Genomic DNA, 15,926 nt, shown 5'->3' on the forward strand with positions numbered 1-15,926 from the left:
CTTTAATCTTTCCCAGCGTCAGGGTCTTTTCAAATGAGTCAGTTCTTCACATCAGGTGGCCAAAGTATTGGAGCTTCAGCATCAATCCTTCCAATGAATATTCAGGACTGATTTCCTTTAGGATTGACTGGTTGGATCTCCTTGCAGTCCAAGGGACTCTCAAGAGTCTTCTCCAACACCACAGTTCAAAAGCATCAATTCTTAGGCGCTCAGCTTTCTTTATGGTCCAACTCTCATGTCCATACATGACTACTGAAAAAAACCATAACTTTCACTAGATGGACCTGTGCCAGCAGAGTAATATCTCTGCTTTTTAATACACTGTCTAGGTTGGTCATAGGTTTTCTTCCAAGGAGCAAGCGTCTTTTAATTTCATGGCTGCAGTCACCATCTGCAGTGATTTTGGAGCCCAAGAAAATAAAGTCTGTCACTGTTTCCATTGTTTCCCCATTTATTTGCCATGAAGTGATGGGACCGGATGCCATGATTTTTGTTTTGAATATGTCTGAGTCAGCCATTTCAGGAGGGCAGAGAATGAGATGAAAAGAAAGGACTAGAAGGAGGAGAGGCATGTGGTGTTTTGTGGAAGATTGATCAGTGATTATTGATTTGATTAATCAAATCAAACCAAAACAAACTGTATATAATCTACACGCTGGTAGGGTTTGTGAAATATCTCCAGGCCTAAAATAATGGGAATCTGGCTCATATGCTACTGTCTGGATTTTCTATAAAACTTTTCTCAGTATCAGCTTTTACAAATGGTATGTGTGCTTGTGTTAGTTCCTCAGTCATGTCCAACTCTTTGCAACCCCATGGGCTGTAGCCTGCCAGGCTCCTCACTCCATGGGATTCTCCAGACAAGAATACTGGAGTGGGCTGCCACTTCGTTCTTCAGGGTATCATTCCGACACAGGAATCAAACCCAAGTCTCCTGCATTGGTAGATGGATTCTTTACCATCTAAGCCACTAGGGTAGGAGTCCTTTTTACTTTATGGAAATAACTTGTATATATCACCTCTTTGTTAATTATGTAATATAGGAAATTTTGCTTTGAAGCCAGTACTACTGATGAAATAACACATAACTGGCATGGATTACATATTAAGCACAGTAATATACATCATGTATTTCCCAACTGAGCACCCAATTCTGATTTTCTAATTTGAAGTTTTAAATCAATATAAACCAAATATTTTTCTGGGGGTAAAAGAAATGGAGAGAGAAGTATGAAGATGATTCAATGACTGTCTCACAGACATCTACATTTTCTTTGAAGTTTACAAAGAACCCCAAACACCTGTTAATCCCCTTCCCATTCAGAAGCCCCAGACATGAGACCTCCAGTAGATCTATATAGTCAGTGCTGGCACGTAAAATGTTTTACCACAGAGTTAAGGTGAAAACTTTTAAGACCAATTACAGTAATTAAAACATGCCTCATTTCCGTTTCAAATTTGGCCTTCTCCCAAAATGCATAATCTGTTTTCTCTTTGGCATACTCTATATTCTGACAGGATTGGAGCTACTTCCTTTGAACTCTTTTCTTGTGTAACCTCTGAGTCTCCATTTCATTTTAACCAAACTCCACTCTACTTCCCTATCCCATCACAAATTTCTTCATCCCTTTGCTTTAGTTGAAAACTGCATGTGACTGATAATTCCACTTTCTTCTGACAAGATAATAGGTGTGGCTAAGAGTGGGAGTTAGAACCAGTCATGAGTGTCTGCTGTTTAAGTGGTTTTCAATATACCCCTAAACCAGATAGGTAAAAATTATCCATTGTTCTTCAGTTTTCATTCATCTCTTAATATACATAATTGCATTTTGTTTTATCAGATTAAGCTGTAAATAATTTTAATATGTGTCATTACATATTTAATAATATGTTTATAAGAGAGAACATATAAACATAAAATAGTAAGCACTTTTTCTATTAACAAAACCACAGGTAGGTCAACAGATTATCAATAACACACAGAGTTTTCTGTGAATTCTGGGAAATTGGCTTCTCATTCTGTCTGTGGGTTATGAGTTACTAAATTCTATCACCTTTCCTAGGACACAAAAGTAAGTACCTTGTACAGTCTTCTGTATCTGCTTCCAACAGGCCAATTTAGAATTATAAGCTATAACCTTGCCTAAAATATTTTGTCATCCTCTACTGCTCTCTAATCTCTGGACTGCCTTTGATAGTTAGAGATATTATATATGGATCTATTCCAGAGCTTCAGGAGCCTTTTGATCTGTTAAATTCCATCTTGAACAGAAGACTATGCCATCCCCTTTCTAGGGAAAAATTATATGACATTTCATTTTATATGTGCCCCAAGTATTTATTGTATCTGTATAAATGATGGTGTTTTCCCCACTAGTCATTTGAGACCAACATGTAGGGAAGTGATTCTCAACCCTGACTCTCAATCATTTGTGTTCCAAATTTTGAAGTCACTGACCACTTCAGGACTACAAAATTAGAATCTCTAGTTTTGAAGATGAAAATTTCTGTAATTGTTATTTAAAAATTCTGGTTCATAGTAAACTTTCAAACAGTACAGAAAATAAACAGAATTAAGTAAATACCTCCTGAAATTTTCCTACCCACCATTCTCATTATCCAGGCGTAACTACTTTTTTTTTAATTAATCAACTTCCCAGAAATATAAGTACATATAATTGTAAACACACCTTCCCAATACACACATTTAGGAAACCATTCTATAACTTGTTTTGTTTGGTAGTAGATCTTTGACAACCTGCATTAGGAAATAAAGATGCACTTTGTTTTTTGTATAGTTGCATAGTTTACATTTTATGGATAAACCCAAATTTTTAAAAATCAGTTTCTTATTGACAAACATGTAAATTGTTTCCTGTTTTTTTGCTACTACATATGATGCTACAAAGAACCTTTTTTTCACCCCTTTATGAGCAATCTGTAGCAATTTATAGAAGTGATATTGCTAAGGTAAAGGGTACATCTCTCTTTTTCCTCTCACACAAAGAAACACGCATACAGTATATGTCTGCACATGTGTGTATAAAATCTTTCCATACTTATGTTTGTATATATGTGTGTATATCTCCAATAATATATACATATATATGTATATATACTTCTCATACTTAAATGAGTTATAGGAGCAGAATTGCAAAGTCAAAGGTTAGTACATGTATACATATATATGTAATATGTATTTCTTTCATACACATATAAACCCTACACAAATAGTATACATATTTCCATACCTATATTTATGTATGTGTATATGTGCATACATAAACTCAGTGGGATTGCTGAGTCAAAGGGTATGTATATGTATACAGTTTTAATAGATACTATAAAGTTGCCATCCAAAATGAATGTACCAAATTACAATAGTATGTAAGGATGATTGTTTTCTGACAACTTTCCCAATGTTATCACTCTTTTTATTTCTGCCATACCTATAGGTATGTCAGTGTTTTTGTTACATTTCTTTACTAATCAGTAAAGTTGAATATATTTTCATAGTTTTTTACCATTTGGCTATTTTAATATCTTCTAAACTGCCCATTATATTATTTGCTACCATTCTTACTGGGTTATTTTTCTAACTCACTTATGTATTCATATATTCTAAAAGTTAATCTTTTGTCATATATGTTCAAATAATAGTTTTAAAATCTTGCTTATAGTGTCCTGTGTCTTACATCTTTGGGATTTTTAGTTTGAGCATGGAAAATTTCTCACAGAATTTTTATAATCAAGAGATACCTGAGGGAAAAAGCTAGTTGTCTCTAGGACATCATGGCTGTGGGTAGTAGAGTTGGATGGTACAGACAAATCATTAGTAAAATGCCCACTCCTATCTCTGCCTGTGGAATGAATTTGCTGATCCAAAATAGAAATCATTTTTTAAAATAAAACATCATTTTCCTCCATTCAAACACTCAGATATGCGAAGTCCAGTTTTAGGCCAAAAATGACCCATCAATAGCTCACTTCCTGTTGACTCTAGCCTGTAGAACAACAGAAAGGGCACAAGGATTTTAGTCCAAAGACTTTCTTAGTAAGTCCAGCCTTGGCACTTGCAGGTCATAAAGTATCCAAGGTTTTAGTCTGTCTAGGCCTCAGTTTTCTCACCTGTAAGATAGGGTAGTAATCCCAAATTCGAAGAGCCACAGTGAGGATAAAATAAGTAAAAGAAGCCAAAGTGCATACAAATAACACTGCCAAGCTTTTGGTCATACTGTTTTTGAAGAACACATAGCCAAAGTCATGTGAAACTCCAAACATCTTTGGAATGCCACAAATTAATTGTATTGGTAAAGATTCATCTTCATAATTATATTTTGCTTAGTCTGAACATTAAAATTAGATAGAATTCCCCGTATACCACAACTAAAAAAACATAGGTGTTGGGCATCAAGGGAAAACCAAGACAGAATTTAAGTTTGAGTTTTTAATTTTATATTCATTGAACTCTTCATTCACTACTATATAGAGCGTATTGTATAGCTTATCATTTTATCCCGTGCTGTCATTCTAATGGCATTCCTCTGAAGTGGGTAACTCTCCTTATCCCGAGAACAAGTTTAGGTGGAGAGGAAATGGTTATAGGTGAAGCTATACAGGCCAAATCAATACAGACAGGTCCCTGAATTTAAACTTGGGATCTGAAGTCTAAAACTTCATTTGGGAAACTGAAGCTCAGGAGACCTTTTAGGAATAATAGGATAATGTGAGGTTGAATTTTATGTGTCAGCTTGGCAAGGCTATGGTATCCAGTTGTTTGGTCAAACACCAGTCAAGATATTGCTATAACGCTATTTTTAATATATATAATTAACATGTAAATCCATAGACTTTAAGTAAAGCAGATTATCCTCCATAATGTGTGTGGGCCTCATCCAGTTAGTTGAAGGCCTTAAGTGAAAGAGAGGTTGCCCAAAGAAGAAAGAATTCAGTCTCCAGGCTGCTGCCTTCTAACTCAAAACTGCAGTATCAACTCTTCTCTGGGTCTCCAGCCTGCCTATTTGTCACGCAGACTTCAAGTTTTCCCAGCCCCCACAACTGGGGTAAGCCAATTCCTTAAAATAAATCATAGAAACACACACATTTGGTTCTGTCTCTCTAGAGAACCCTGACTAATAATTTCAAGAAATGATAATACAGAAATGTGTAATACAGGTCTTCTCATCCTCATGCACCATAGTTTACTGCCACAGCTATTAACACTACCTGGGTTCACTCTTCCACTTCTCCAGGGTTCTTAAATGATACTAAGCTGCAATTGGGCAATATTTCTCCTCCAGGATTCTTTCTCTCATTCCCCATCTCCTAAAGTACCCCTCCTCTGTTGGCCATAAAATGAAATTCCCTCATTATAAATGTAAGTTTTTACAAGTCCATCTCTCCTACAAAGATTTTTTTGGGGGGGTGGAGGAAGTGAAGGAGGGGATCATGGGCATAGTGCAAAACAGAGCAAGATCCACCTTCCATGGAGGTTGCATACTGAGAGACAAATAATTACTTATGATAACTTCTGTAGGGTAAGCACTCTAGGAGGGAAAAAAAAAAAAAAAAAATACAGTGCCTAGAGGAAGAGTCTCTGAGGGCGGATACCTGAGAAGAGACCTGAAGAAGAACGAGCTAACCTTGTGAAGAGAAAGCACATTCATTCTGTCACAAGCAGAGAAAGCACATTCATTCTGTCGTAAGCAGAGAAAGCACATTCATTCTGTCGTAAGCAGCCTCAGCATGGAGCCTGGATGGTCAGGAAAGTCTGGAGAGGTGCATTTGTAATTTATTTAGAGTGGCTATTTGAGCCTGGGGCTTCCCTGGTGGCTCAATCCTAAAGAATCCTCCTGCCAGTGCAGGAGACGCAGGAGACACCCATTCGATCCCTGCATCGGGAAGATCCCCTGGAGATGGAAACGGTAACCCTCTACAGTATCCCTGCCTCATAAATCCCATGGACAGAGGAGCTTGGCAGACTCCAGTCCACGGGGTCTCAAAGAGTCAGACGTGACTTAGCAACTAAACAAAAACATTTAAGCCTGGCCCCTGAGTCTCACTTCAACTGGCCAGTCAAGAGGCTGCGTCCTGTGCGGAAGTGAGGGATGGGGAGTGGAAGCAGCCCGAGTGCAGCTGGACCTGGCCTCACCGTTACAGTACGGTGGCTCGCACCATCCGAGTCCCACTTGCCTCCTCCAGATAGTGAAGAGCTCGGCGTTTGCTCCAGAGGACCTGTCGCCTTTCTCACTAGGGATCCACTTCTGCAGCTCGGCCACTAGGCTCGGGCACAAGCAAAAAAAAGAAGCCACTTCAATGTGGTCCACCTTTCAGGCTCCGAAGGCTGGGCCTAGTCCCACACCCTTTCTTCCACGCCGAGCGACCAGGCCGCGCCTCCAGCCCGCGAGGTTCAGGGCCGATCGAGAACGACTTCGGAGCCGAGGAGCTGGGGACATCGGGTCAGCGCCGCCCGCCTGCAAGCGGCGTCCTGGGCTGGACCACTCGCCTTCGGGGAGCCGGCGAGCCCGCGTCAAAGCTCTTTCTAGCCCGGGAGCCGGGACCAGTCCGACTGCGCTCCGGAACCGGCTCTTGAGTGTCCCCAGGCCGCCTCGGTGTCCTCGACTCAACCTCCCCCCAACCTCCTTTATGCGGCTCTTTCCTTTTCTTCCCCCGCTTTCCTGTGCCGGGTGGACCACAGCAGCACAGAGAGGGGGTTGGGGGGTGTCCAGAAAGAAAGGATCAGTGATGTGGAAAAAAAGATGGGGGAGGTAGGGAGGGAGGCGAGGAGAGAGAAGAGGGACCGTGCTGGGGAGTCGGGCAGCGAGAGGGAAGCGTGTCCGAGCGTGGGGCCGGAGGAGGAGGGGGGTAAGGCTGCGGGAGGAAGGAGCGGTGGACGCAGGGACACTCGGAGAACGGGGAGCAGCCGTGGGGGAGGGGAGCACGGCGGGAGGAGGAAAGAGGAAGAAGCGTTCAGATGCTTCGCTGAGCGGGATGTCAAAACCGAAAATAAAATTTGCCTGGTGAATGGACTCTTGGCCTAGCCCAGAACCCTCCGCAGCGCGTGGAGCTGGGAGGGGAAGGGGCGCCCCGACCCAGCGGGAGTTGGGGTTCGGCTCCGCCTACCTGGTCCGGAGCGGGGCCCGCCGCTCCAGCGGCGCCAGCGCCACGCAGTGTCCAGATGTCGCAGCAGTTTCCTTTAATTCCGCTGGTTTCCCAAATCTAGAAGTGGAGCGTAGCGCCATTTCTTTCAAAAACTGACATCCAGCCTCGTGAAAGGCGGATAGAGCCAGGAGATGACTTTGCGGTTTTTTTTTTCTTTTTGTTTTTTAAATAATCCGGTTTGAAGAAAGGGAGGACCTCCCCACCCCAGCGAGGGGCGCGAGGAATAAAGGAAGGGGGTCAGGGAAGCAGGGACGCGAGCCGGACCGTGGCGGTTCCTGATATGGCCGGGTCAGGTGACGGATGTTGCGAGGGGGGCGGGCTGCCTGGAGATGCGTTGTGGCGTCAGGACCCGGAGCTGTCACCGCGTGGCGCTCCCGCGCGCTGGGTGGGAAGGTGGCGGGGTAGGGGAGGGGGGCAGTGTGGACAAGGCGGGAAAGGAGAGGTGCGCGGGCGAGAGAGGAACCTAGGAAGCTAGCCTCCCGCGCGCGCGCCGCCCGGCGCCTCAGCCCGCCTTTCCCGCGCGCGCTGAGCGCAGAACGGTTCTCGGCTCCCAGGAGGTTGGGGGCGAGCGAGCGCGCGCCGGCCCGGGCGGGGGCGCGCCTGCGGGGCGGGGATGGGCGGGCGGCTGCGCGTGGGTCTCAGATTGCGATCCTTGGGGGGCGGGCGCCGAGCTGCCTACCTCTGAAGTCAAAAGGCGGCGCAGCGGTCGCCGAGCTCCGAGGCGGCGAGAACATGGTGCGCCGGTTCTTGATTACAGTGAGGATTCGGCGCGCGAACGGCCCACCACGAGTCAGGATTTTCGTGGTGCACATCGCGCGGGCAGCGGGTGAGTGGGCAGCGCCGAGTGTGCGGGCCGCTGTGGCCCTCGTGCTGATGGCTAGTGAGGAGCCAGCGCAGAGCGCAGCGATGCATCCTAGACCAGGTAGGAAAGGCCTCGAAAATCCCGGGGCGCAGTCGGCCCTTGGGTGATTTTGTTTGATGTAATCTATTGCACAGATAAGTCACCTCCGGACGAGGTTAGAGGAGGCTGTTACGGGGGTTGGTGGCTCCTTCCACTTTCTCCCCATACGAGTTACAGTTTCTCCTAGGTGCAGTTCTCCCAGCATGCTGAGTGAGCCCGGAGCCCCCTTCACACACCTCATTAAGTTCCTGAAACTCTGGGGGAAACTGGGAGATTCTAAACCTACTCTAGAAGTCAGTCACTCCTGAATTTCCTGACTGGGAATCAGTAAACACACACACACATCCACACACAAGGTGTATTTCAAAAGCACTTTATTGTGCCCTGAAGGAAAGTATTACTAACGGTCTTAGATTTCTGGAGGCCGCCTTTTTTCTTCCTGCCGGGTCAACCCTCTCTCCTTGCGGTAGTGGAAGAGGTTTGAGGGTGGGGGTTCGCACCCTCAAATATTACTGTTACTCTCAAAATAGTAATATTGATCGCAGGATCAGTAACTTCTAAGAGGAGCAATCACTTGCTTTTATAAGTCAAAGGAGAGATTGACTTTCGTAGTGAGATGGAGATTTCTTTTTTAGCGGCCTGGTGTTATCTAAAGGAGTCGGGACAATGCCCATATGTTTAGAAGCCAGAACTGCAGTGCGGAGCCCAAGGATGACATCGATCATATTTTAATCATCTCAGGCCCCAACTAAAAGGCCCAAAATGAGGCCTACTTCTTGAAAAACAGAAATCTAGGTAGTTGTGTCCTCACATCAGATAATTCTTTACACAGTCGATGTAATTTCCTATGACCAGAATAGTTGAAAAATATATATATAGTTACAATATAGAGAGTGCTAATTAGAACCAGGATGAAAAACCCAAAAACAATTTAATGAGGCTTCATTTTTGTGGCCTTCCTTGTGGCGTTATTTCCCTGGAAATATGTGTTTTGAAAAAAGCAAAGGCCAGCATAGGGGGGAATTATTTTTTTATTTTAACGTTAGAATTTTTGACATGTAAATGTAAAACTGTTAACACTATCCGTGTTTAATTAGGTGCCTCAATTCTATTGGCGAAAATCTACAAACAATTGATTGGGAAAGTACACATTTTCTTTTTCATATTTTTATTAACGGTCAGTTATTTTTGAGCATTAGTAGAAGTAGCTTGTAAAAAATTTCAAGGGGTGTTGCTGGATTTGATTTCAGTTCATTTTAAAACACTAACAGGATCCCATTTTTCAAACGGTGCTTTATCTGTACCAGCAAGCATTTAGCCATTATAATATGTTTTTTAATATCTTCATTTTTAATATTATTCTCTATATAAAGCTATTTTATTTAAATTATTAAGTTGCATCCAAAAACTTATAGTAACGAAGTAGAGATTTGTAACCTATGTAAATTCTGTAATTACTTGATTTCTATTTTAGGAGTACATAGGATAATATTGCGATTATTTTAAGTTAGAGAAATATTCATTTTATATTTGTTGTATAAAGAGTTAAAATATAAAAATGGTAGGTTCATTTTAAATAGCCATTTATTTCTCGTTATTTAGGTATAAGTCAATTTTCAGGTATGAAAGCTGTTTAAAAATGCATTGATCATATGATGATCATATGAAAAGCCCAATTTTCAGCAAATATCTGATGTCAGAACACATGGCTTAGAAAAAATAGAATATTTTGAAAATATGTGCAATTCTCCAACTTCTTATATGAAATTTTACACATATATAAAAAACATCTGGAAGTATTCATTATAAATGGCATGTAATTATATATATTATGTCTATGGTTGTGCTGATTTAACAATATATGTGGATGGTAATTATGTTGGGACTCATACAATTCCTTGAGAGCCACAGTGCTAAAAATATAACTTGTATGAATTATTTAACATTAACGCTGACTGGTATGGTGTTGTTAGTTTAACATAGTTTTATAGTTTTGCAAATATATTCATTATGACTTTTTTATATGACTGGAAACTGTATATAATAAAATTTCATGTTACTAGTTTCTTATCCATACATGCCTGATGAATTACACTAATTGACTTGTTACCTCTACCTTGGTGTATTTATAAAATAGTCATACTTTTCTGAAATTAAATATTTATTTGTTTACTGCTATCTGGGAACTCTTAGGGCTTTTCCCCTCCTTTAACGGCATAGTGTTCTCTCACGGTAAGCACTATACAGTTAGTAAACCATTATTCCCAATGTGTACATGATCTCTAGCTATCAGAAATAAGACAATATTCATTTACTTCTTTGGGGGCTCAAATTTTAAAATGCCCATTCTCAACACAGCCTATTGCTGTCTGCGTCCACAATATTTTACAGGTCTGCTAATTACGTATTAGTTTATCACTAGTAACTACCATGATAGAGTTAAGCTAAACCATTTTCCCAACGTGTGAGTGACTCCTAATAATAAAGTGATCTATATCATCTCAAAAAATACTTTCTTCAAAGAAGGCTGAACATTTGGCCCAGTGTTTTTGCTTCTAAAACCTTTAGTTCTTTTTGAAAAGCATAACAACCTCACTTACCCTACTCCATCCTAAAACACTCTAGGCCAGAGAATCCTCTCTGCTCCAAAATCCAGCCTGATAAAAAGTTTTAGTGGTGTTTTATTTCTGTAGTTTAAATTATGTAAACAATGGGTATAGTTTCATTTTCTAAACATAAAATTCTAATATTGAATAGCTTTAAAAAAAACCCTACAGCTCTCTAGATTCTGATTTTCACATACCTGATGATTAATACTGTGTCTGTTTACTGACTGAAGATTAATGCACTTTCCTAAACACCTCACTGGCAAGAACGTTTTTTACATTGTATATCAAGAGCTTCTAAATATCCATACATTTTTATTTAGCTTTTCTATAAGTAGGCATCATCTTAAGGAAAGAAAAATACTGACAAAAATTGATACAAATAAACAGTAGCAAGAAATTGAAAATTGCCTAAAATTCTAGCAATCACATTGTTAAATTATTTTGAATTATACTCTGGAATTAGGTCTGAAATATTTCAGATCTGGATCATTATAGGCAATCATGTTTTTGAAGAATATTTAATAGAATGTAAAATTATTATATTATAAAGTTAAGTGATTTTTTAAAAGCAAGATTTAAAGCAGAAACAGTAAACAATTCTTATTCTTAATTCTCTCTCTCCACACACACACACACACACACACACACACACACAGTAACACAATATTTATAGTGGCTTCCTCAAGATGGTTGGTGGTCTTTTGTTTTTTCATTATACTTTTGAGTTTTCCAAAGTACTATGACCATCATCAGTTAAAAAAAAAAAAAGATAAAAACCTTATTTTCCTACAGTTCAGTGAACTAAGACCTTACTTAGAAAGGATGAGGAAAGTATTCTATTGCACAAATATTCTATGTAAGAAGGTGCCTTTAAGGTCTGGAGAGAGTCTGTGAGGGTTCTGACTCTAGGGAACGCTGTCCCTATTCACAACGTAGTTCGTTTTTAAATAATTGATAAATGGATGGCTCTACCAGTTTTCAAGTCGCCTGGGTGTTAGGCCTCTCCGGTTCTAGCACTTGCCCCCTTCTCCGGATCCCTTCTCCCAAGTCCTCTCTAGACGACTTCAAGGTGGGGCTTGCCACTTCCCAAAGCTAGGCTGGGGTCCCCACGGTTGTTGCCAGGACCTCAACGTGAGGTCTAGAAGGACGTGAGACTCGAAGTTGCTCTGAACCGGCCCCTTCGCTTCTCAACCCCAGCCACCCACCTTGACTCTTACCCCACCGTATCAATTCTTAGAGATGCTTCGGATGCTATTGCCGCTGGGGTAGGACCCTCCAGCTAGAGCTAGACGCAGACCCTCACCCAACTCCGCCCTTTCGCACCCTTTCTACTTTTAGCCTTCCCTGGGCCTCGCTGATGCTCCTCGCCGCAGCTATTTCCGCACGTAATATTTCATCAAAGTAACAGAGCAGAGAAAGGGTTAAACGCAGAGCAGGACGCGGGCTGACAGAGGTGAGAGAGGCGTGGGGGCAAGTGGAATCTGAGTGGGCTTCGTGGCTTTCAGAGGGGTAAAAGTATGACAGGGGACATCTCTGGGTCACCTCTCCGTCTTGAAACTGACTAGGCCTCCCCGCCCCCACCCCCAAGAGTGGGAGCGGGATGGGACAGGTTCACTCCGAGGTGCACTTCTAAGTTTTGGCGACTATTCCTTTACCTTCCAGGCTAGGGGGCAACCAGAGTGTTGACAGGCCTGGATTTCTTTGTTTCTCTGTCTGGGATGCAAGGTGGTATAAAGAACTGTCCGTAATATTCTTCTAGTGATACGGTCTCGCAATAGGCTTCTTCTTATACTGAAGCTTTCCTCATATTTGAAAACTTTTTTCCTTCAGTTAAAACATTAAAAAGATACCATTTATCAGAGTGAAAAAAAAGTAAGTTTGAAAATAAGGTCAACTTCTATGTCAGCAAGCCAACTGATGGAGACAACCTTAGTAATAAATATTTTGTTTAGTAGGAAAAGGGAGTTCTTTTTAAAGACTACTCCACCTTAGAAAATGCCCACCAACTGGGGGCCTCGGCAGAGGCTCCAAATCCTAATTCATGGTCTTTCAATGTTTGTTCAGAAATCCCATGTGTATTGACAATTGTTGAACTTACTATATGTCAATAACATTTGCTTTTTAAAGAAAGAAGGATTGAAGATAATCTCTGCTTGTCAGTGTTGTTTGCATAAAAACTAGAGTGATTGTTGCAGTTGGGCAGGACTACATAATCAGAAGTAATAGAAAGGAAGAATTAGTGTCAACTACAAGATTGAAAATTACAGTGCCTCAGAGGTCCTTTGGAAAAGAATAAGTTGATTTTAAAATTTTTATTACAAATGACTTTTTAATTCTTCTTCAACTAGCTCTCGGTTTCCCCCTTTACCTTTAAAAAGAAAATCTCAGAATTTATTTAAATAGTTGCACAGCCAGTAGGTGTTTTTTTCTCAAGGAAGGAAAGTTTTGTAGATTGTAGAGGTTCAGCACTGTATGAACAAAGATATGTAATCTCTTAAACAAATTGAAACTAACAAAGCTATGCCATCAGAGTGGTGTAAATAAATATGCCTTTTTTTAAGTTAATCATGAGAATAATTAGTGAAGTTAAAGAAGTAAGGCAAAGGTTATCAGCAGCATCATTACCTGGACTGCTCTTTAAAATACGTATTTCTGGAATTCACTCTCAGAATATCTAACTGAGCAGATTTGCTGTGGAGTCCCAATAACCTGCATTTTAAAGCATTTAAGGGGGATTCTGTTAAGAGATAGCTCCTTGGGACAAATATGGCCAAATTGTTTTTTTTTTTTAACTTATTTTTTATTATTTACTTTTAAATTGAAATTCAGACTTTTAGATAAGATTTAAAACTTTAGAATCACACTTTGGGTCCCAGGTAGGACATTGAGAATCTAAAGAATTCATCGGAGGAGCTATTTTACCAAATGAAGGGAACCCTTTATTAGTATTATGTGATTCTTCATGTGACTTGGAGAAGATCGTCTCTTAGATGTCAGGTCTCTACAATCAGAACACATTTGAGGGCAAAGGATGAAATAAGATATACTTGTGCATTAAAGTTTGTAGCACCAGACAGAAATTTTCCACAAAAGACATTAATGGTATCTTTTTGAAGCACTATATATACTTACTGTTGTTTACATAGGATGGATAGTGCTAGATAGATAGAGTAATAAGTAATAAGGGATTTTTTTCATTTTATTTTATTTTCCAAATCAGAAATCAAGCAGTAAACATAACACACTAAAATTATGTAAGAGAAGGGAAAGAAAACATAGAAGTATTTTACAGGTTTAAATTATATTTATTTATGATCAAGGCAAATTACAGTAAAATGTACCCATAACAGAATAAAGCACTTATAGACAAAATGATGGGTCTTTGTGTCTGTAAAAACACATTGGTGAGGAGAAAATATATTTACAAATAATGTAAGCTTAAAAAGAATTTGCAATTATAGGTAAAACTACAATATTATGCTTTCCCAATTATAGTCATAATTTTTCTGCTTTTAAACTACATTTTTCTAATGTTACCCCTATTAGTTTGCTGGTTTATTACGGGGGGGAACTTACGTTTTACTTTCTTTTTTTGAGTGCCACCATTTTCTTGCTCTGAATCTCTCTGGCTGCCAGATCATCTGACTCAGCAATTGTACAACTCTTTCACCCAATTTAAAGAAACAGCAACTATCCCAAAACAGGGTATCCCCCCAGTTGCAAATCTTTACCAGCCTATAGAACTAGCAGTATATTTTAACTCTGAAATAATTGTTACATGTACATGCAACATGGACACTTTGAATTTTACTCCATTCAATTTACATACTGAATAGTTGAAACTGAATTTATTTTGTGTAACACAATTTTTGAAAAGAAACTTGTTGAAACTTTCTTCTAAAAGTATATGGTCAAGTTTGCTTTCTCTTTTTCCTCAAAATAATTATGAGGAGATTATTAACAGTGATAGAGGACATCAACTTATATTATTTCATTTAATGGTCACATTTTCCTTTTGTTTTAGGGGTTTTATTCTCTCATTTCATAGACTGGGTTGCAAATGGTCTGTCAAAAGTCATTGACTAGTAACATGCCAAATTCAACTAGGTGTGCTTCTTGCACCAAATGCCCTAACTTAGCCCTTTATAACTGCCTCTTGAGTGAATACATTTATATATATAAATGTATACATATAGTGTCAGTTCCATCTCTTATAGTTAGTTATTTTGTAAATTGCTTAACTCTCTTGGATCTACATTTTATTCAGCATTAGCTACATATATTCTAGCAAATATATATTGATTAGGTGAATGAAAAAGTTCTGAAAAATAAGGCAGTTTAATAACTGAAGTCCCTTCTAGGCTCTAAAAGCCATTCAATCTCATAATAAAACAAGAAGATTAACATTTTAGAAATTTGTATCTTGCCCAGAATAAAACTAACTCAAAACTTCTTTATAAATTAAATTACTCACTTCCACTTCAATTTAAGATCAATAAATAGGAAACCTATGCACCAGCGTAGGGGTCACTTGAAGCACAAAGTAGAAATGTCACTTTCTTGGAATATGTGGTCTGTGATTAGATTCCATTTCTTTTACTTACTAGCTGTGTGGTATTAGGACTAAATCCTTAAAACTCTCAGTGCTTCCATTTTCTCATCTGTAAACCTGAGGTGGTACCCTCCAGTACTCATCCAGTAAGAACTAGTACATGTACAAATAGCACATGTAAAGAGGCATTGTAAACTTTCAATCCATCACATACATTTGTCAGTTATTATTAAAGTGCCTAATTAAACTACATCCTTAAAAGCACATTAGTTCACTTTTACAGTAAATGCCTTCTTAACTATAATTATTTAGAGTAGCTAGGAATTCCTGAACTCCGTTTTAAAGAACATGCATATCATAATAAACATATATTTATTTATTCAAATCACTGATGTATTCCAAGGTGTCAGGTAAGTTTGTACAGAAAATCGGTATAAAGTTTTAAATAATCCCTACATGATGGCCTTTATAGTGTGATCCCAAACGTTTCTAGTATTCATAATTATTAAACAGGTATTAACAATAGTCGTGAACCTCTGTTTTCTAAAATAAGAAATTAAATTGGTTTTAGAAAATTGAAAAAAGTTATTAACTTGCCTTTAACTTATCAAAAAATTTAATAACCCCAAATAATAATTTTTGGAGGGAACACACATAATGGGTTCTTGATTCCTTCAGAAAGGTTGCTGAAGTATATCTGAAT

General features: G+C 39.6%; 2 protein-coding genes across 4 annotated transcripts in view; one reads left to right on the plus strand and one right to left on the minus strand.

Moving 5' to 3' along the window:
- Positions 1 to 7,895, minus strand: part of LOC139184504 (ras-associated and pleckstrin homology domains-containing protein 1-like) — a 73,865-nt gene extending 65,970 nt beyond the window's left edge. The window contains exons 1-3 of the mRNA XM_070794434.1: positions 7,841 to 7,895; positions 7,365 to 7,786; positions 1 to 7,118 (exon numbers count right to left, since the gene is read on the minus strand). Of these exons, the coding sequence (XP_070650535.1) occupies positions 6,330 to 7,118; positions 7,365 to 7,786; positions 7,841 to 7,895 (1,266 nt within the window). The 3' untranslated portion in view covers positions 1 to 6,329. The remainder of the gene's footprint in view (positions 7,119 to 7,364; positions 7,787 to 7,840) is intronic.
- LOC109562627 (cyclin-dependent kinase inhibitor 2A-like) overlaps positions 7,115 to 15,926 on the plus strand; it is a 25,486-nt gene continuing 16,674 nt past the window's right edge. The window contains exon 1 of one of the 3 annotated variants that reach the window (XM_070794452.1): positions 7,115 to 7,454. The gene's annotated coding sequence lies outside the window, so the exon portion shown is untranslated. Of the gene's footprint in view, positions 7,455 to 7,851; positions 8,084 to 15,926 lie in introns of those variants that run through there. The other 2 variants (XM_070794451.1, XM_019965654.2) reach the window with 2 other exon arrangements.

Source organism: Bos indicus, chromosome 8, assembly GCF_029378745.1.
Source record: "Bos indicus isolate NIAB-ARS_2022 breed Sahiwal x Tharparkar chromosome 8, NIAB-ARS_B.indTharparkar_mat_pri_1.0, whole genome shotgun sequence".
NCBI classification, from domain to species: Eukaryota; Metazoa; Chordata; class Mammalia; order Artiodactyla; family Bovidae; genus Bos; species Bos indicus.